General features: G+C 35.6%; 1 protein-coding gene across 1 annotated transcript; it reads left to right on the top strand.

Annotated features, from left to right (window-relative positions):
- The first annotated feature begins 10,097 nt into the window (after positions 1-10,097).
- LOC130469247 (putative calcium-transporting ATPase 11, plasma membrane-type) lies at positions 10,098-11,043 on the top strand. Its single transcript, XM_056838300.1, has 2 exons — positions 10,098-10,257; positions 10,904-11,043. Exons 1-2 carry the CDS (start codon positions 10,105-10,107, stop codon positions 11,021-11,023), a joined length of 273 nt encoding a protein of 90 aa, XP_056694278.1. The 5' UTR covers positions 10,098-10,104; the 3' UTR covers positions 11,024-11,043.
- The last annotated feature ends 11,317 nt before the right edge of the window (positions 11,044-22,360 follow it).

Raw genomic sequence — 22,360 nt, 5'->3', positions numbered from 1 at the left:
ATTTATGAATTGTCATATGTATCATAACCTAACAGTGGTATCACGAGCCTCTTATTATTTTCATAATCTAAATTGCATGAACATGGTTAAATATTACAAATTTGCAAGAATTAAAAGGGGTGATTAATTTTCGTAATTGTTAATTAATTGCAAATTGCGTTTATTTAATTATACGTACGCAGTTTTTCGGCAGTTTCTTCGTTACTCATCCAAATCGAGTGATTTTTGTGTCAATTCCGCATGTAAAAGGCATTCTAAAATTTTGACAAAATTAATATTTTTCTGCCGAACCCAGAATTCTCAAATTCGAAGCCTAACTATGACTTTTCGAAGGTTTTAGTTTTTCGAATGCAAAATTTCGTAAATTTAAGATGTTAAATTAAATATTTGCGATTCTTGTTGATAAATCTTGAATTTTTGATTGACCTACTGTATATGTTTAACAAGTTTGAATGCCTAGCCTTGTTAATTATGCAATCTAATTTGTAGTTATGATTAATTTGTTGAAAATTAGAATAATTTAGAATTAATTTGATTTTCATAATTAATTATAATTTAATTAGAAACCTATGATTAAAAACCACCATAAAAATTGTAAATTTATGATAAATTTTAAATTTTTATGACCTAGGCTTGAATCCATAATAATCGGAAATCAATTGAATAATAAATTTTCGATTTTTCGCCCTAAAATTATGAAATTAATATTAATTTATTAATTTGTCATTAATTTTAAATATAAATTTTAAATTTTTATGCGATTCGTTCATATAACTTGCACGCACAAAGCAATGGACGCTTCGTGTTACCCTTAAGGGGTGTTGTATAGTGCAGGCATGCGACGACGAGCAAGGGAGCTCGTCGCCCGTGCGGCACGAATGCAATGAGCAGGGGCATGGTGCACGAGCACAAGGCAGCAGCCCTGCCTTGTGTCGTGGGCCACGAGCTATGGATGAATGGGCATGGGCGAAGGCAAGGCATGGCAGTCGCGTGTGGGCAGCAAGCGAGCTGCGCCACAACGCGCACTGCCTCGCGCAAGCGCGCGCAGCCTCGCGCGCAGCGAGCGCAAGCTCGCGTGCCACGAGCGCTGCGCCCAGCGTTGATCGCGCGCAATTTCTCGCGCACAGCGAGCGATGGCTCGCGTGCATCAAGCGCTGGAGCGCGCGCAGCAAGCGCTGACGAGCGCGCACAGCGAGCGATGGCTCGCGTGCGTCGAGCGCTAGCGCGCGCGCAGCGAGCACCACTTGTGCGATGGCTTGCGATGGGAAGATGCAGCAGCTATGCGACGAGCGCATGGGCTGCGCGCACATGGCCAGCGATGGCTGTGTGCGTGTGGCCCATGGGCGTGCGATGCGTAGGGTGTTTGCGTTGCGATTAGATCGTTTTGAATGTTTAATTTGAAATTTTAAGTTTACGTAATTTTAATTAATTTTAAAATTAATAATTTAAATTATTTTCTTGGATTTTAATTTTGAATATTGTAATTATAATACATTTTATTTATTCTAATTATTTTACTAAAATTAAAATCATGAATTAATTTAAATACGACTGAAATTAAATTAAACTTTTTGGATTCAATTATAAATTTATATGAGCTTTAAATTTTAATTAAATTTGTATGTTTCCGGTTAGACTAGAAATACATTTTTATGTTTAAAATTAGTAAAGCATATGAATTTATTGGTTTAAGTGGGAGCCCTTTTTAGTCATAAACTCTTGATTAGGTCTACAAATCCTTAAGGTTAAAACAACTTGATTAGAATTAATAAGGACTGAATAATTGGTAGATTATTGGTGCCCTTGATTAAATGCTGCAAATGTTTACGTGATGTATAATGTGTTTTACTAACCAGCTATGTGAGCCATTCATGATAATGAATAGGTGAATGGTATATATTGTATATGTACTGTTTTGCAGGTTATGAAGTGACTAGTATGGCCCAAATAGGATAGAAAATATGGTCTGCGTACCATTAATTTGAATGTAATTGGTCTAAAGTACCAAAGTCGTTTTTCAATTCAAATATGGTCTGCGTACCATCAAATAGTTGTAATTAGTTTTAATTATAGCTTATCCTATTTGAAAAAAATTGTGCCTCCCACGGAGATTTTCAAGACGGACTTTGAAGTTAAAGCTTCAAGATGAAGTCGGGCCATACTAGATCACATTTATCTTATGCATGTTTTAAGTTATTTATTGCTTTTAAATATGTCTTAAAATGCATGAGATCAAAAGCTTGATTATGTTGCATGATTAAGGATTTTAGTTCACTTAAAATCTAACCAACATAGTAAGAGCCTTAAGTTCCAAACTTAAAAATTGAGTTATAAGGTGCCATGCCAAAATATACACTTGCTTGGATATCCTTTACATCAATCTAGTAATAGTTTTCGCTCAGCGAGGTGTTACTTATTGGTCCTAAAGGGGCAAGGTACACAAATAATTGTGAGTACATGTTAGTTTTGGTGAAACTCAACGATATAAGTAAGGAGTCCTTTTATGTCGTGGCAAAATCGATAGGTTTACCTAATAAGTTCTTAGACGTACCTATCAACCAAGAATAGTTTCTAGACTATTAGCAAAAGGTTTTTGCTTACCTAAGATGTTTTAGGATTAAGTCGACAAACTGTGCTTAGTTCTTCAATGATTTTAGGATCTTGGAATCATTTTATTCACACCTGCCGGAACACCAACTTGAATAAAATGCTAATAACTTGTTGAAATTGCATGATTGCTTTGATTTTCAAGTTATTATTCATGATAAATGTTTAGACTTTGCATGCTTCAATGTATGTTTTAATTATTATAATTAAATATCTTGCACTGCAATAAATCCTTTTAGAAAGGTAACAGTAAATTTCCTCGATTGGTAGTGAATCCAAGAACGATTCACGGAAATGAGAGAAAGTGAGCAATTTAAAATGTACGTTTCTTTTAGCGACTTTTATGGTTGTTTTCGAATATCAAAATCGAATGGCAAACCAATTGGTGCTTGTGAATTCAAAATACAATGTAGTTTTGAGATCATAAAGCATTGAGTTTAATACGCTCAGCTTTACCAATGGTTAACAACCTAATATCTTTATCCATTTAATTCTCGAAGGAGTCTAGTCCCTAGAAATTCGAATAGATCGATGCTTAGAGAACTTTAGAAGCTTCTGGTAAGATCATCTAGTTGAAACAAAATATTCAACATAAATTAAAATGGTAAAGAACCTTGTTGGTGACATTGGACATGTCTAACAAAGTATAAAAGTCAACACTAAAGAATTCAATTCTTAAGACTATAAGAAAGGGTACAAGAAATAGGAAAACGAGGAACAAATGAAAGGAATTTACGATTCCGTTTCTACCTATAAATTCATGTTTAAAGAGAAGTGACCTAACAATCAAACTTCCTTGGTATTATATACCGCTTGAGGTTCTTACTTCGGTAATAACTCAAACAATGGAAGCTAGGATACACTAATGACCTACAAGTGGGAAATGAAGCATGGCAATGCTACATTAGTTGTAGGGTCATCTAGTTTGTTTTAAGTCCTTTCAAAGGCTGGAACTTAATGGCTATTTTGTTCCATAATCAGCATACCTAAATTTCTGCTTCAAACACAGAAAGACTCACATTCAAGAAAAACAAAAACAAATGTTTGTTTGTTTATTTGAATGAAATGGTCATTTACGGGTTGAGTCAATATGCTTGATTAAAAACAAACAACTCTTTAAATAAAAACTTTACTAGGTTCAAATCAACCCCTTGATTTGAGTTCCACTAATCTTTGGCATTGTTGCTTATACCATATCAACAAGTTAACATTCAAAAGCTCTATTTTAATGGACTTTTGAAAGTTGGTTGATTTCTAGATCAACTTAAGACAAGCTAGTCTTACTTGTTGAAAGTAACAAAAGATATGAACTATTGTTAGAACGCCTAGACGATAGAGTTCAAAGCTAAAGAAAGATTTTATGACTTTATTATTTCACATGGATTTGAGTGAATATAGGTTTATTGACTCAAATGTGATATAAGTTGAATCTGTTTCGGTAGTTCCAAGATTCAGAAGTATAAAATCCACTTGGCAAGAAATCATAAAGATCTAGGTTAGATCATGTTGATGATTACTTGAGACCAAATATGATCATCAATGATTGTGTGTTGTAATTTCACAATCTAGGTCCATAAGATATGGCATATCGTAGTTGGAATAATCGAAGTCAATTAGTACTTGATTCGATCAATGATGAATCATAAAGACTTTTCCTATAATTTCTAAAACAAAATGCTCAACTACCACCAAACTAAACCAAATTCGTCAAAGCTATTGAAAAGTAATTTCAGGATATCTTTTCAATTATATATATCTAAAGAGTTGCTAAACTCAGTGGGAGCTTAGTGTTTGTTATTCAACAAACTAAGGCCCAAGTCTAGATATATGTTTCATTGTGATTTATTCAAATGAGACACAAGGGTATTGTTTCTACCACGAATTTTTGAGAACATAATGTTTGTTTGCTCGAAATGATGTCCTTTTGGAGATTCATTTCCAAAATGACAAGTGGGAGAAAATAGACCTCGAAAGTCTTCGAGGCGAACAACAAACATAAACGGACATTCCGGAGGCTTTTCGAAGTGCTTCAGAAAATCCGAACTTATCCTTTAAAGACTTTAGAAGTGGCTTTAAAGACTAAACATCTCTTAGAAGACTTTACAAGTGCTTCAAGGAGAACAGAATATTCAAAGGACTTTCAAGTAGCTATTGATATTCTATTGTTTGATGTTCTATACCCAAGTAGGCATAGAGTTCAAGTCACTGAAACTATGAGATTCTTCTATTAAATAGTGAAGAATCATGGAGTTCAGGTCACTGAAGCTATGCGATTCTTCTATTAGATAGTGAAGAAACCTACAACTTGCAGTCAAACTATTATCATGTAGATTAATGAGTTTGTGACTTGTAAGAAAGCTATGACGAAACCCAGATTCCCTAAAATGGTTAGAGGCCATATATAGACTCAAATGTTTTAAATGGTTAGAGGCCATAAAACATACTCAATGTTTTGTTGACAAAATTGAAATTTTGTTGATTTGCAAGAATAGTTTCACACCTATTGGTTGCAAGTTTTTTTTAAGGATAAAAACCATCAAACATGGAATTGTGTTCACACACAAAGCTAGATTAGTTGCTAAAGGTTAAAAGCAAATTCATGGCATGGATTGTGTTGAAACCTCATGCAAAATCGTAATGCTTAAGTCTATAATTCAAGCAATGATTCCATATTGGTACATATGGCAATTGGATGACAAAACGTATTCCTCAATCAAATGTTGGAATATAATATGTACATGGTATGACATAGAATTTGTGGATCCAAATAAATGCTTGAAAAGGAAAGCTAGCTTATAAAATCTAAGTACAGATTTAAGCAAGCAATTGGGAATTGGAACTGTATTTTAAGCGAAGCTAATAAGCATTTTAGTTTCATAAAATATACATGATTCTTATAGATATATAAGAAGTTTAGTGGGAGTACTTAAAACTTAATTGGTCCTATGTGTATTACACACATATCTCTCTATTGTGAAACAACATTCAAATGCTAATGACTTAGATTTGAAATTATGATGGACCATGTCGAAACTTAGTACATACTGGGTATTAAGATCTATTTACAAAGATCTTATGATATTGTTTTGGATTAAGTAATGGCATTTACTAAATCAAACACGAAAGTCTCCATTGGAGATATTCGACCCATGTGAATAAATCTAAGTAAAGGATGTTTGAACTATGTATAAGCATTTACTAAGTTAAACATCAAAGGATCTAAATAAGATTCTTAACCTATATTATATGTCAAAGAATTTAGCTGAATTTAGTATCTACTGAAACTAGATAAGCTAAAGTTACATGAATAGAATTCAATTGGGAATTATTCTGCAAAAGAATTTATCATGTATGATATAATATGAGGATCGCCAAAAACGTATCGTATGACTTTAGCCATGACGAACATATACCAATCTCTATTGATCTAAGTAAAGATCAACTAGATTGAGATCAAGAATACTTATGGTACTTGAAAAGGTACATAGGAATAGTTCTTGATTCAAGGAAATAAAGATATGCTAAATATTGATGCTACACGCATAAACACTGGCAAAGGATCAAGCAAGACCCTTTGGAGTTAACCATTGATAAGGACGAGCTATAGAGCATCGTGTTTTGAAAATGGCAACATGGGTTGGAGACCATGAGTTGTTGCGTGGGAAATTAAAATAATAATTTCTATGTTCTAAGATATAGTTGGAGAATCTTCCACATATCTATGAACTGCCTGGATAGGTAAATCCAAACAAAGCATCACTAGCAACCTATACAGTTGAAGTAAAAGTAATTATTGCCTAAGAAGCAATAAAACAGGGTTGTTTAAAGTTCTTCACTGAACTTGGGTAGATCACCTATCTGCTGGCTTGATGGTTCTTCATTGAAAAATGCGTAGAACCACTCTTGAAGCAAGAAAAACGTCTGCTAACTTGATGGTTCTTCATTGCAAAATGAGTAAAACCACCATCGAAGTAAGAAAGACTAGATCACATAATAAACAAACTCGAAAAGATCTTATCATCATATCTCGAAGAACATTGGATGAAAAGGATATTAAGATTGGCAAAGCATGATAACTAAACCTATGCAACAAGTGAGAAGCAACACTCACGTTGTAGCACTGGAAATCAAGCATAGCTTTGAATTCCATGAATTGTTTTAGAAGATGGGTTTGAGGCCCATGGTTATAAAACATTGGGGTTGAACATTTATCATATATGAAATGTATTTTCATATTCCATTTAATCTTGGTTTAGTATTAAATGATGAGTCCCTTCAATTTGACAATATATTCAAGATAGACTGTCAGGACCAGTCCTGTGACTAAGAAATGTCTATCAAGTGAACTTGAATGTCAAAGGTTGAAAATGGTCCCTGGTCGGAGTTTTCTATAAAATTGGACGCATAGAAAACGTTAGACGATTAGAATGCAATATGACTAGTAGTTCTGTTTCTTGAACTATGTGGACATGGCAATGTCATAATCATTTGCATAGATACTTACTTTGGGAAGACTAGTATCGGACAAGACCTATGAAACTTTACTGTAAGAGATGAAAATATGTCATAAGTAAATTTCATTAAAATTATTAGACACTAAATCCTCAATACCTGAGTGATTTGAGATTACTTGTTTGAGAACTGGTTGCTTTGACGTTGACCAACCGTCGCACCGTAAAAGGAGGCTATAAAGGCAACGCTCAGGTAATCACCTATCAAACGAAGTCTAATCTCAAGATCGCAAGATTGGGATTGTCCTCCCACAAATCGGGATGAGATGCTTAAAAGTTGTACAAGGCCACTCGGAGAGCTAGAAACTGTGAAATGCATGGCCGTGCTCGGATGAATCATAGGCTATGATTATCTGTTTATTTGATCAGTTGAACTCTGAAACCGAGGAACACCTCTGGACATAATAAGGATGACAACTCTTACCTTATGTTCAAGAGCAAGCATCGAGCGACAAAGGAATTAGGAAATGCACACTTGTCCCTAAGGACAAGTGGGAGACTGAAGGAAATAATGCCCTTGGTCCAAGTATGCATTCAATGTTAAGTCTAATAAATGCGGTTCAGTATTAATTAACAAGTTAATAATTCAGTGAGATCAAGTGAGCTGAATGCCTAGCTAGAGGCCGCTTCAGTTCAAGTGGAATTAATGATATTAATCCACAGCTTACTCTTGACTGAACCCGTAGGGTCACACAAATAGTACGTAAACGGATCAAGTATTTAATGGCATTAAATACTCCATCTATGGATATTCGGAATCGACGGATCTTGGTTTCAGTGGGAGCTGAGATCGTCACAGGCAAGAAATGAATACTCCGGAAACGATGATATTGCCGGAAACGGAAATATGGATCGTATCGGAAATATAAATATTATCCAAGTCGTAGATGTTGCCGGAAACGGAAACATGGTACGTATCGGAAAATATTATCGGAAATGGAAATATTGCCAGAATCGGAAATATTGCCGGAAACGGAAATATTGTCAGAATCGGAAATATTATCGGAATCGGAAAATAATTCCGGAAACGGAAATATTAAATATTTGTTCGAAACGGAAATTGATTCCGGAATCGGAAATATTAAATATTGTTCGTATCGGAAATGAATTCCGGAATCGGGAATTTAATCGGAAGCGTATCGTACGAATTAGCATCGGACGAGGCCCGCTAGACGAAGGCCCAGCACGAAGCCAGGCCGTCGCCCAGCGAGCCAACGCGCACCAGCGCACGCCAAGCCTCGACCAGCCCCAGCGCAAGGCCAGGCCCAGCCAAGGCCTTGGGCGCGCGCGCGGAGCACAGCAGTGGGCTGAGCGCTGTGCGCCTAGCGTGGGCCGCAAGGCTTGCGCGGGTGTACGGTGCTCGTGCAATGCTTGTGCGGGAATCCTGAAGCAATCAGGATTCGAAGTGTGATTAAATCCTAAAACTATTAGATAATGATTATTTAATTAGAGTCCTAGTAGGGTTATAATTAAATAAATTAGTATCCTAATAGGATTCCAAAACCCTTTCCATAACTCTATAAATAAGTGCCTAGGGTCACATATTTTCAATAGATTATTCAAGTATTCAAAGTAAGTTTTTGAGAGAAAATTCAGACACATTTCTTGACTATAAGTGCTCAAAATCTTTAGTACCTTAAGGGCGATTCTAGTTGGTCAATCTTAAGGCGGATCCGGACGTGCTGTGGACTATCTACGGAGGGACGACACTTGGAGTCCTAAAGACTTGTTCTTGTTCGGTTCGGGCGCAGCTAGGGAAGGCACGCAACAAAGAGTATGCATCTAAACTATGCTATATGATTATGTGTAAATAATATGTATTCCTAGCTAAATGGTTTTTCCGCATGATTTATGAATTGTCATATGTATCATAACCTAACAATAGTGCCCTCGTCAACCTCCAGGCTCCAGTGATAGTGGATATTATGTCTGCTGCTACATGATCGAGATAATAGAATCAAGACAAATGCTCATTCCTGATAAGGTATTGCTTATGGTTATTTTTATTCACGGGCAATTTTTAGGTTAGATGAGTACTGTGCACAAAATTAACCATGATTAATTTTGACATATATTGTATATTTAAGTTTTATATTTTACATTTTCTTGCAGTATTTTAACAAAGTTCCTCCCACATATTCGCAAGAAGTGATTGACGAGCTTAGGGAGAGGTAGATTTCATATGTTACCGGATATCATCAAGAGAATAACGGTGAAGAAGTTGATGATGACGACCTATGTGAGGTTTAGCTCAATGACATTGGTTACTGGCCTATTTTGTATTTTCTTTCGTTGAACATTAGACATGTCTTTGATTATTTTTTTACCGTACCTTGTACGCGTGGATAATTTTGTGAGTGAAAGGATTTTTGGGTAGAGTGGGTCTACTGAACAGATTGTCAGATTTGATATTTTGAAGTCTCAATGCTTGTTTTTTCTTGTACTCGTGTTTTGTTTGTTGGTTTTCAGCTTCTTTTACAAGCTATTGGGTTTCAGGCTTATTTTACTAGCTTGATGATTCAATTGGGTTGCTGTCCTACTTGCTCTAACTTTAATTTGCAGGTTTTATTGTTTATCATATGTCTGCAGTCTTTTCCAGGTTCAAAAATGCATCTTTAGATCAATGGTCTTTTTTCGGAAATCCCACTTACTGAACGTTGATGCTGGTATACGATGTCTGCTTTTGTATTGCCTAAGAGCCTTGTGCAGGTATTTATTTTGGCTGCTTTATTGTCCTGGCTTACCATTTCACCTCTGTCTTGCAGTTGGGGCTTCTTCTGCATCTGCAACACCTGCTACTGAAATTATTTATAATCAATAAATTTTTATATATTTGTTAGACCTAGCAGATGATCACATCATCACAAGTTAGATTTTACAGTGTTCGGTCAATTGCTTGTGCAGGTTTCTCTTTAGTTGCACGCATTTATAGTTGAATAGTAACTTAACAAGCATGGACTTTTTTTTAAATGAATAAAATCAGGTGATGGCACGGTCTCTTCCATTAGACAAGCACAAACTGGTGAGCAACTTGAGACTGCTCCGGGAGGTGGTTTCTGTGACAGGTGACGGGACCAATGATGCACCTGCATTGCATGAGTCTGATATAGGACTTGCTATGGGAATTGCAGGAACAGAGGTTTGTCAATAATTTCATTACTTGTGAATATTCAATATTGATGTGCCTTGCTTCTATTTAGAGAATGGATTCGGGGGTCAATTAGTTCTTCTACTCATTATTCCCACGGTGGACTGTCAAGTATATTTGGTGCTTGTGTAAATGACTTTGTAGTTTCTAGTGGGGTAACTGACTACTCCAGAAAAGAATAAACTTAATCACCCATTTGGCATCCAAATACAACAATTAATGTGCCATGTTTCATGATCCCATCAGTTTATATCCTTAAATTTCCTTCTTTTTGTTTTGGGAATACATTTTCATTGTCCGTTTTAATACCCCCTCTCCTAATTTCATCACCCCTCCCTTGATCATCACCTAATTCTGGACAAAACTATTGTTGTTGATAGCTTTGCCTATCTTTTCCTAGTATTATGTTTCTGATAGAAGATATTTTGAACACCTATCATCTCCAAAATCCAGATAACTTGCAGATGTGCTCTATATGGTTAGATATTAGTATATTACTCGTATTTGAACAGACTGGAGTTTGAGCTTCATCCAGCAGTTACCATCTTTCGTCTAAAATTTTGTGAACTGAAAGTTGCATGTGGATGTTATGCTGCTTATCCTTTTGAGTTTTGACCCCTGAAGCTGTTGTGTACAGGTTGCAAAGGGAAACGCCGATGTCATCATTTTAGATGACAATTTCAGCACCATTGTGAATGTAGTCAAATGGGGGAGAGCTGTCTACGTAAACATCAAAAATTTGTTCAGTTCCAGTTGACGGTCAACATCGTCGCCCTCATGCTCAATTTCGTAGCTGCATGCATCACTGGTTAGTCAACAGTTTATTGTATTTTCTTTCTTTGCATAGTCTGTCTGAGAAATTTATAGAATTAGTTGGGAAAATGATTTGTAGGTTCTGCTCCATTGACGGTTGTGCATTTGCTGTGGGTCAACATGATTATGGATACACTTGGCGCGCTGGCCCTAGGTACAGAACCACCTACTGATGAGCTGATGAAAAGACCACCTATTGGAAGAAATGCAAGTTTTATTAGCAAGGCTATGTGGAGAAATATCCTTGGCCAGAGTGTATATCAGTTAACTGTTCTTGCTGTTCTAATCTTTGATGGAGAGCGGCTACTTAAACTTAGCGGTTCAGATTCGCATACTATCCTGAATACACTCATATTCAACTCCTTCGTGTTCTGCCAGGTTTCTTCTTGCTACTTCCCTGCCTCTCTGAGTTTTTTTTTATCCATCAGTATTTCAATGTGTATTTTCTGCTCTACCAGCTCTTCAAGCTGAAGCTGAAGCAGTACGGTTTGGCATGAGTATGCTTATGAAGCAGGCTACTGCTCCCTTGAGGTTGAAACGAGCTGATTCCCTTGCGTTACTGAAGCTACGTACTGCAGAGGGACAACCGTGAGAGATCGTCTGTCCAAGTTCTTGTTGATGATATTCTCAGCTATGCTCAGAAGTTTATGCGTTGTAGGTTTCTTTTTGCCAGTAGAATTTGTAATAAGGTTGTTGATTCCATGGCCAAATCAGAGATATGATTAAGATTTGGATGGAAAAACCCCCACTTTTGTTACTCCATTTTCTCGTCCAAAAATAAAATAAAAATTAAAGTTTGTTTCTTCCAAAAATATATATATATATATATAATTATAAAAATATATATATATATATATATATATATATATATATATATATATATATATATATATATATATTTTATAAAAAAAAGATGGAATAGAGTACGCCTATCTAAGAAAATCGTCCTCTATCTTTATGTAAAAAAGGAGGAATAGAGTACGCCTATCTAAGCCAGTTGTCCTCTATTTTAATAAATACATAACAGTTAAGTGTCTTAACCGTTCTCTATTCCTTCTGTATTTTCTGATTTAAGGAAGGGAATAGAGGATGGTTAACTAAGACCACCATACTTTATTCATATGTATATAGAACGCTTATCCCAACCGTCCACTAAACTATAGAGATCGCTTAGCAGGAGAACGGTCCTCAGGCGTCCTCTAAAGCCTATTTCAACAGTTTTCTATTCCCTTTTTTGTAGTAGTGAAAGTAAGAAGATCAAGCAAAGAGTAAAATCTTTAGGACTATAAGAAAACGTGCTAGAAAGGATAGGAAAGGGGAACAAAAGAAATGAATTCAATATTCAATTTCTACCTAAAAGTTTGTGTTAAAGAGAAACGAGTTAGCAAATAAACTCCTATGGTATTAGATTACCGCTTGAGGTTCTAAACTCTTGTTAAGAACTCAAATTCAGGGAGCTAAGTCTGGTAATTGACCTACAAGTAGGTAATGAAGCAAAGTTGTGCTACATTAATTGTAGGGTCATCATGTTTGTTTTAAAGTCCTTCTAAAGGCTGGAACTTAATGATATTATGTTCTTAATCATCATAATCAATTTCTGTTTGGACAACGGAAAGACTCACATTCAAGGTAAACAAGAACATTCGTTGAGTGTTTATTTGAATGAAATGGTCATTTAAGGGTTGAGTCATATGATTGATTAATAAACAAACGAATCTCTTCACACTCAAACTTCAGAAGGTTCAAATCAAACATTTTGATTTGTGTTCCACATATCTTTGGCAATGTCATACGACCATATCAACAAGACAACATTCTAAGATTCCATGGCATGGATTTCTGAAAGTTGGTTAAATTTTAAGACACGTGGGTCTTGCTTGTTGAACATGACATAGAAATGGACTATTGTTAGAAGTTTCTAGACAATAAAGTTCATGGGCCAAAGATGGATTTTATGACTTACCTATTTCACAAGAATTTGAGAATATATGGCTATATTTACTCAACGTGAAATATGTGAAATGCTTCAATGCGATTCACAAAAGGGTATAAAATCAACTTGGCAAGAATTTTGGAACATCTAGGCTGGGTCAGGTGATGTTTGCATGAGCCAAGAAAGATTATCTAGATTGTTTATATAGCATTATGACAATCGAAGCTCCATAAGAATATGGCATGTCCAAATGGAGAAATCGGAATCTATTCGATGAACGATAATCACGACTATTTTCCTATATAGTTTCTAAATGATACTCTCAAGTGACTTTCACACTAAACAAAGTTGTCAAAGCTAAGGATAAGATGTCATAAGGATTGAACTTCGATTCAGTACATCTTTTCAGTACATATATATCTAGGGTTGTCGAACCCAGTGGGAGTTAGTGTTTACATCAAATAAACTCAAGGATAGATATATGTTTCTTTATGAGCGACTCATAGAAACAAAAGGTATTGATTCTACCACAAATCTGAGAACATATGGTTGTTGCTCTAGATAATGTCTTTTAGGAAACCATCATATTTCAAAAAAGGCAAGTGGGAGAAAAATGACCTCGAATGGACTTTGAGTCAAGCAACAAACAAATGTAGGATACTTAGGAGTCTTTGGAAAAGCTCCGTACTTAGAAGCCTTTGGAAGAGCTTCATGAAGACTTTAGAAGTGCTTCAAGAGAATCCTAATACTCAAAGGACTTGAGTAATGTGTTTATAGACACTAACGTTTGATGTTCAATACCTAGGTAAATCGTATAAAGAATAGAATTCAACCAAGATAGATACATAGATATCTTGAGGAAATAAAACTATGAAGACTTTGGTAAGTGCTTCAAAAACATACGACTTACAGGTTAGCTACGACGAATTAAATATTCCCAAGTATGGTTTGAGGCCATCAGAAACATAAGTATGGTTCGAGGCCATACAAAATGGTTTGAGGCCATTTCATCCAAAGTACCTTCATCTTGAAGAATCAAATCTATGATTTGGTTGATTTGCATAAAGGGTTCACTCCCATTAGTTGCAAACATGTTTTCTAAACATAGAACGTTGATTTGCATAAAGGGTTCACTCCCATTGGTTGCAAACATGTTTTCAAAACATACAAAGATGATATTGTATACAAATACAAAAGAAAAGCTAGATTGGTGGTTAAAGATTGTAAACAACTTCACGGCGTTGATAATGTTGAAATCTTTTTCACCAAGTCGGAATGCTTGAACTATTTTGGATAAATCTAGCAATCATTGCATATGGAAATATGGAAATTGGAAAATGAAACACCTTACTAAATTGGACTTGTAGAAAGGAATTGTGTACATCACACAATGTAAAAGTTTTGGATGCTAGATAAAAGAGCAAGCTTAAGAAATCAATTCGTAGATTAAAGCATGCAAGTGGGAATTGGACCATATTTGTCTAAAAGGCTATTGAGCAATCATAGCTTTATGAAAATATGGATCATCTTATAGATGAGGAGTTTAGTGGGAGCTAGGTCAAGTTTATTGGTTCTATATATATGAGATACATATCTCTCTATTGAAAATGACATTCAAATTCTAAATGGTTAGATTTGAAAGTATTTGTCAATATTAGAACCATGGCGAAACTTAGAACATACTGGGTTAAAGATCTATTGGATAGGATCTAAAGCGTTGTTTGGATTCTGTAAAAGTAATTACTAAATCAAACACAATGGAGAGACTCAAAAGAGACTCTCAACCCATATGAGTAAGTCTAAGTTATGAATGCTTTAACTAAGTATAAAGCTAGGCTGTTATCACTAGAGTTAAGCATGAAGGACCTTGAAGAGGTGCCTTCACCTTATATCACATGGCAATGCCAAGATTTTAGCAAGATTCAGTGTCTCTTGAAACAGAATGAAGCTAAAAGTTACATGGATGGATTTTAAAATGCGAATGGTTTTTGCATTACAATCAATCATGTATAATGTAATATATAGATCGCCAAGATAACTCGTGAACATTGGATCATGACGAGTTTATACCAATCTCTATTGATCTGGATCAAAGATCATTGGAACAGTATCAAGAACATCCAATACATTTTGGATATGTAGGATGAGCACTTGATAAGAGGAAGGGAAGATAACCAAAGTTTTGATGCTACATGCATTTTCCTAAGCAAAAGTTGAATCTTGTTGTTAGGCAAACCACAAACAAACACGGGCAATTAGGCGTCGTGATTAAAAGGTGGTTACATAGGTTCTAAACCATATGTGATGCATGGGAAACTAAATCAATGATTAGTTTCCAAGTTCTCAGTTGAAAGATGTATCTCCCACATCTATGTGAACTGGTTGGAGTATTCCAAAAGGGAAGCATCATTTGAAATTCTACATAATTGAAATGAATTCATTATTGCCTAAGGAGCAATAAAAGGGAATTGTTTTTAGTGGGAGTTCTTCAATGAACTCAGGTTGATCACAAGTCTGCTACCTGGATGATTTTCTATTTTAGATATGATTATCATTCTAAACAGCAACGAAAGACTAGATCATTCTAGAAACATATTCAAAGATCTTTTCATCGTACATCGAAGGGCTTTCGATAGAAAAGATTCTAAGGATAGCAAAGTATGATAAACTAAACCTCTGCATTGAATGATACACAACATTCATATGCAGATATGGAATCAATTTTGAGTTCCATGAATGTTTTAAGTATTGGGTGAAAGGCCTATATCTGTAAAACGTTAAATGCTTGATTTTGGGTTAGATGCCCACAAATTGGTAAGCATTTTGGTTTAAACATTTATCATTTATGAAATTATATTTCATAGTTCATTTAATCTTGGTTTAGTATTAAATGATAAGTCCATGTGATTCAAATCATTCAAATGGGATGTCAAGATGGATTCTTCGACAAAGAAACACCCATAAGTGAACTTGAATATTGAAGTCACAAAGGATCCCTAATCTAGGTCATTGAAAGGTGGACGACCAATGACTAATGAAGATTAGATTGCAAGTAGATTACTTAGTTCTGTTTCTTGAACTAGAGTGACTGGATGTCAGAATCTTTTGCATAGATACTTATTAGATCTTGTATCGGATTGACCATGAGAACACTTTAAGAGATTAAAGTCATGTCATAGGTAGTTCTCATTAATGGTGATTAGAACCATTCCTCAGAACATGAGAGATTATGTCTGCTCGTTTGAGAATTAGTTCGCTTTGATACTAGCTAAACGTCGCACCGTAAAAGGAGGCTATAAAAGCAGTTATTGGGCGTACTATGAATCAAAGTGAGTGTTCATAGATTGCAAGAATGGATTGTCCTCCTATCTTTGATAGGATATGGTGTTGTTGTGTAACAAGGCCTCTCGGAGAGTTAGATACTGTAAAATGCATGGCCGTGCTCAGAATGGTTAAGGCTTAACCTTCTGCAAAAGTTTAACAGTTGAGCTCTGTAATCCGAGAAACACTTCTGGACCTAATAAGGATAGCTTGGATCTTACCTTATGTTCAGTAAGTAACACTAAGCGACAAAGGAATGTGAATGCACACTTGTCTGAATGACAAGTGGGAGACTGAAGGAAATATGTCCTTCACCCAAGGTGCATTAAGTCTAATACCAAGGTTCAGATTAATTGCGAACAATTAATTCAGTGAGATCAAGTGATCGGAACAGCTAGCTGGAGCAATGCTTCCGATCAGTGAGTTCTAATGAATATTAAACTCACAGCTTACTCTTGACTGAACCTACAAGGTCACACCAATGACACGTAACAGATCACCGGATTAAATGAATCGGAAATTCATTTAATAGCTTTTCGGGAATTAGTTGGAAAACGTATTATACGATACGACCTTGCATCGGAATCGTATATCGTATCGCGAATATTCGTAAGCTAGGCGAAACGAATAAATCGTATCATACGACGGTGATTCGTCGTATACGAAACGATAAAAAAATATATCGGAAATATATTAATCGCGGATACGAGGAGGCAACGCTGCCAGCCCAACGAGCCAAGGTGCGCAAGCGCGCAAGGCCCACTGGGCGTAGCAGCGAGCCAACGCGCAAGGCCCATGCCTTGGTTGGGCGCGCGCGCGCGCACGCGAGGAACAGCAGCAGCAGCGCACACAGCGCGGCCCAAGGCCCAGCGCCTATGTGGCTGTGCGCGTGTGGGCTTGCGCGGACGGAGCTGGCTGGCGCTTGGCCTTTGTGCCTTGGCCGGTTAGTATTATAACCTAAGGGTTATAATATTATTCCAAACACACATGTTTTCCCTAACCTAATGCAAAATCAGATTCTAACCTAAGGCAAGAGAAACCCTAAACTCTCTGTGCCTCCATTAGAATTGTTCTTCCCAAAAGCACAAACTCTTGATCAATTGTCTAAGCTATGATTATCAAGACGGATCTGAACATGTCGGTGAACCAAGTAGAGGAATGACAAGTGGAGTTCTTTGTTCGTGTTCGTTGACGGATTTGTGGAAAACACGCTTCAAACGTAAGTATGCTTGATCTGTGCTTTATACATGCTTCCTGGCTTTGGGGATTATTTCCTCGCATGTTATTATGTTTAACTGTATTCTCCTACAGAAGCTGCAAAGGAAGCTATTTGGCTAAGGAAGTTCATAGGTGAACTTGGTGTAGTCCCCTCCATTAAAGGACCAATAGCTCTATATTGTGATAATAACGGAGCTATTGCACAGGCAAAGGAGCATAGACACCACCAGAGAGTCAAGCATGTATTTCGTAGATTTCACCTTCTACGAGATTCCGTTGAAAGAAAAGAAGTCGAGATAAGCAAGATTGGAACTGACGACAACATCTCAGATCCATTAACTAAACCTCTGCCACAGGCGAAGCACAACTCGCACACTGCAGCTATGGGAATCAAGCATGTTGGAGAATGGCTTTGATGTCCTTATTTAATGTTTTAAAGTTTTAGAGTTTAATACTTTGTAAAACATTATTGGTTAACCATTCATATAAATAAATAGAATTCATTTTTCCATTTAATTTGTGGCTTATTAAATGATGAGTCCCTTCCATTTGACGAAATATTCAAGATAGACTGTCAGGACCAGTCCTGTGACTAAGAAATGTCTATCAAGGGAACTTGAATGTCAAAAGATAAAAATGGTCCCTGGTTGGAGTTTTCTATAAAGATGGACGCATAGAAAACGCTAGACGACTAGAAGGCAAGATGACTAGTAGTTCTGTTTCTTGAACTATGTGAACATGACAATGTCGCAATCATTTTCATAGATACTTACTTTGGGAAGACTAGTATCGGACAGACCTATGAAACTTTACTGTAAGAGATGAAAATCTGTCATAAGTAAATTTCATTAAAATTATTAGACACTAATCCTCAATACTTGAGTGATTTGAGATTACTTGTTTGAGAACTGCTTACTTTGACGTTGTCAACCGTCGCACCGTAAAAGGAGGCTATAACGGCAAATCTCGGGTAATCACCTATCAAACAAAGTCTAATCTCAAGGTTGCAAGATTGGGATTGTCCTCCCATAAATCGGGATGAGATGCTGAAAGTTGTACAAGGCCACTCGGAGAGCTAGAAACTGTAAAATGCATGGCCGTGCTCAGATGAATCATAGGCAATGATTATCTGTTTATTTGATCAGTTGAACCCCTGAAACCGAGAAACACCTCTGGACATAATAAGGGTGACAACTCTTACCTTATGTTCATGATTAAATATCTTGCACTGCAGTAAATCCTTTTAGAAAGGTAACAATAAATTTCCTCGATTGGTAGTGAATCCAAGAACGATTCACGGAAATGAGAGAAAATGAGCAATTTATATGTACGTTTCTTACATCAACTTTTATGGTTGTTTTCGAGTATCAAAGTCGAATGGCAAACCGATTGGTGCTTGTGAATTCAAAATACAATGTAGTTTTGAGATCATAAAGCATTGAGTTTAAACGCTCAGCTTTACCAATGGTTAACAACCTAATATCTTTGTCCATTTAATTCTCGAATGAGTCTAGTCCCTAGACATTCGAATAGATCGATGCTTAGAGAACTTTAGAAGCTTCTGGTAAGATCATCTAGTTGAAAAGAATATTCAACATAAATAAAATGGTAAGAACTTTCCTGGAGTGACATTGGACATGTCTAACAAAGTATAAAAGTAAACACTAGAGAAGTCAATTCTTGAGACTATAAAAAAGGGTACAAGAAATAGGAAAACAAGGAACAAATGAAAGGAATTTACGATTCCATTTCTACCTAAAAGTTTATGTTTAAAGAGAAGTGACCTAGCAATCAAACTTCCTTGGTATCATATACCGGTTGAGGTTCTTACTTCGGTAATAACTCAAACAATGGAAGCTAGGCTATACTAATGACCTACAAGTGGGAAATGAAGCATGGCAATGCTACATTAGTTGTAGAGTCATCTAGTTTGTTTTAAGTCCTTTCAAGGCTGGAACTTAATGGCTATTTTGTTCCATAATCAGCATACCTAAATTTCTTTTTCAAACACAGAAAGACTCGCATTCAAGAAAAACAAAAACAATGTTTGTTTGTTTATTTGGATGAAATGGTCATTTACGGGTTGAGTCAATATGCTTGATTAAAACAAACAAATCTTTAACAATAAGAACTTTACTAGGTTCAAATCAATCTCTTGATTTGAGTTCTACAAACCTTTAGGATTGTTGCTTAGGTTTGTAGAACTCTATTTAACATTCAATAGAGTTAACATTCAAAAGCTCTATTTTGATGGACTTTTGAAAGTTGGTTGATTTCTAGATCAATTCAAGACAAGCTAGTCTTACTTGTTGAAAGTAACAAAGGATATGAACTATTGTTAGAACGCCTAGACAATAGAGTTCAGAGCTAAAGAAAGAATTTATGACTTTATTATTTCACATGGATTTGAGTGAATTAGGTTTATTTACTCAAATGTGATATAAGATTGAATCTGTTTGGCTAGTTCAAAGATTCAGAAGTATAAAACCTACTTGGCAAGAAATCATAAATATCTAGGTTAAATCATGTTGATGATTACTTAAGTCAAGAATGATCATCGATGATTGTGTGTTGTAATTTCACGATATAGCTCCATAAGATATGGCATATCTAAGTTGGAATGATCGAAGTCAATTAGTGCTTGATTTGATCAATGATGAATCATAAAGACTTTTCCTATAATTTCTAAAACAAAATGCTCAACTACCACCAAACTAAACCAAATTCGTCAAAGCTATTGAAAAGTAATTTCAGAATATCTTTTCAATAATATATAATATATCTAAAGAGTTGCTATACTCAGTGGGAGCTTAGTGTTTGTTATTCAACAAACTAAGGCCCAAGAATAGATATATGTTTCATTGTGATTTATTCAAATGAGACACAAGGGTATTGTTTCTACCACGAATTTTTGAGAACATAATGTTTGTTTGCTCGAAATAAAGTCCTTTTGGAGATTCGTTTCCAAAATGACACGTGGGAGAAAATAGACCTCGAAAGTATTCGAGGAGAACAACAAACATAAACGGAACGGACATTCCCGAGGCTTTTCGAAGTTCTTTAGAAAACCGAACACGTATTCTTTAAGGACTTTAGAAGTGGCTTTAAAGACTAGACATCTCTTAGGAGACTTTACAAGTGCTTCAAGGAGAACAGAATATTCAAAGGACTCTCAAAATGTTGATATTCTATTGTTTGATGTTCTATACCCAAGTAGGCATAGAGTTCAAGTCACTGAAACTATGAGATTCTTCTATTACATAGTGAAGAAACATGTAGTTCAGGTCATTGAAGCTATGAGATTCTTCTATTAGATAGTGAAGAAACCTACAACTTGCAGTCAAACTATTATCAAGATGATAATGAGTTTGTGACTTATAAGAAAGCTATGACGAAATATGAATTCCCTAAAATGGTTAGAGGCCATATATAGACTCAATGTTTTAAATGGTTAGAGGCCATAAAACATACTCAATGTTTTGATGACAAAATTGACATTTTGTTGATTTGCAAGAATAGTTTCACACCTATTGGTTGCAAGTTTGTTTTAAGGATAAAAACCATCAAACATGAAATTGTGTCTTCACACAAAGCTAGATTAGTTGCTAAAGGTTACAAGCAATTCACGACGTGGATTGTGTTGAAACCTCATGCATAATCGTAATGCTCAAGTCTATAATTCAAGCAATGATTGCATATTGGTACATATGGCAATTGGATGACAAAACATCTTCCTCAATCAAATGTTGGAAGAAACTATGTACATGGTATGTCATAGGATTTGTGGATCCAAATAAATACTTGAAAAGGAAAGCTAGCTTATGAAATCTAAGTACAGATTTAAGCAAGCAATTGGGAATCGGAATTGTATTTTAGTGAAGCTAATAAGTATTTTAGTTTCATAAAATGTACATGATTCTTATAGATATATAAGAAGTTTAGTGGGAGTACATAAAACTTAATTGGTCCTATGTGTATCACACACATATATCTCTATTGTGAAATAACATTCAAATGCTAATGACTTAGATTTGAAATTATTCATCATCAATGATGGACCAAGGCAAAACTTTGTACATATACTGGGTATTCAGATCTATTTACAAAGATCTTATAATATTGTTTTGGATTAAGTAATGGCATTTACTAAATCAAACACGAAAGACTCCATTGGAGATATTCGACCCATATGAATAAATCTAAGTAAAGAATCTTTGAACTATGTATAAGAATTTACTAAGTTAAACATCAAAGGATCTAAATGAGATTCTTAACCTATATTATATGTCAAAGAATTTAGCTGGATTTAGTATCTACTGAAATTAGATGAGCTAAAGTTACATGGATAGAATTCAATTGGGAATTATTCTGCAAACGAATTTATCATGTATGATATAATATAAGGATCGCCAAAAATGTAACGTATGGCTTTAGGCATAACGAACACATACCAATCTCTATTGGTCTAAGTAAAGATCAACTAGATTGAGATCAAGAAAAACTTATGGTACTTGAAAAGGTACATAGGATTAGTTCTTGATTCAAGGAAATAAAGATATGCTAAATATTGATGCTACACGCATAAACAATGGCAAAGGATCAAGAAAGATCCCTTTGGAGTTAACCATTGGTAAGGACGAGCTAAAGAGCATCATGTTTTGAAATGGCAACATGGATTAGAGACCATGAGTTGTTGCGTGGGAAATTAAATATTAATTTCTATGTTCTAAGATAAAGCTGGAAAGTATTCCACATATCCGTGAACTGCTTGGATATGAAAATCCAAACAAAGCATCACTAGCAACCTAT

This window comes from Spinacia oleracea, chromosome 3 (assembly GCF_020520425.1).
Source record: "Spinacia oleracea cultivar Varoflay chromosome 3, BTI_SOV_V1, whole genome shotgun sequence".
In the NCBI taxonomy this organism is placed as follows: Eukaryota; Viridiplantae; Streptophyta; class Magnoliopsida; order Caryophyllales; family Amaranthaceae; genus Spinacia; species Spinacia oleracea.
This window is presented reverse-complemented; position numbering and strand designations above follow the sequence as displayed.

Excerpts from the sequence above, each read along its gene's own strand:
- LOC130469247 (XM_056838300.1), top strand. The coding sequence starts at position 10,105 with ATGGCACGGTCTCTTCCATTAGACAAGCACAAACTGGTGAGCAACTTG. Across the intron at positions 10,258-10,903 it reads TGGGAATTGCAGGAACAGAG|GTTGCAAAGGGAAACGCCGA; the intron begins GTTTGTCAATAA and ends TGTTGTGTACAG.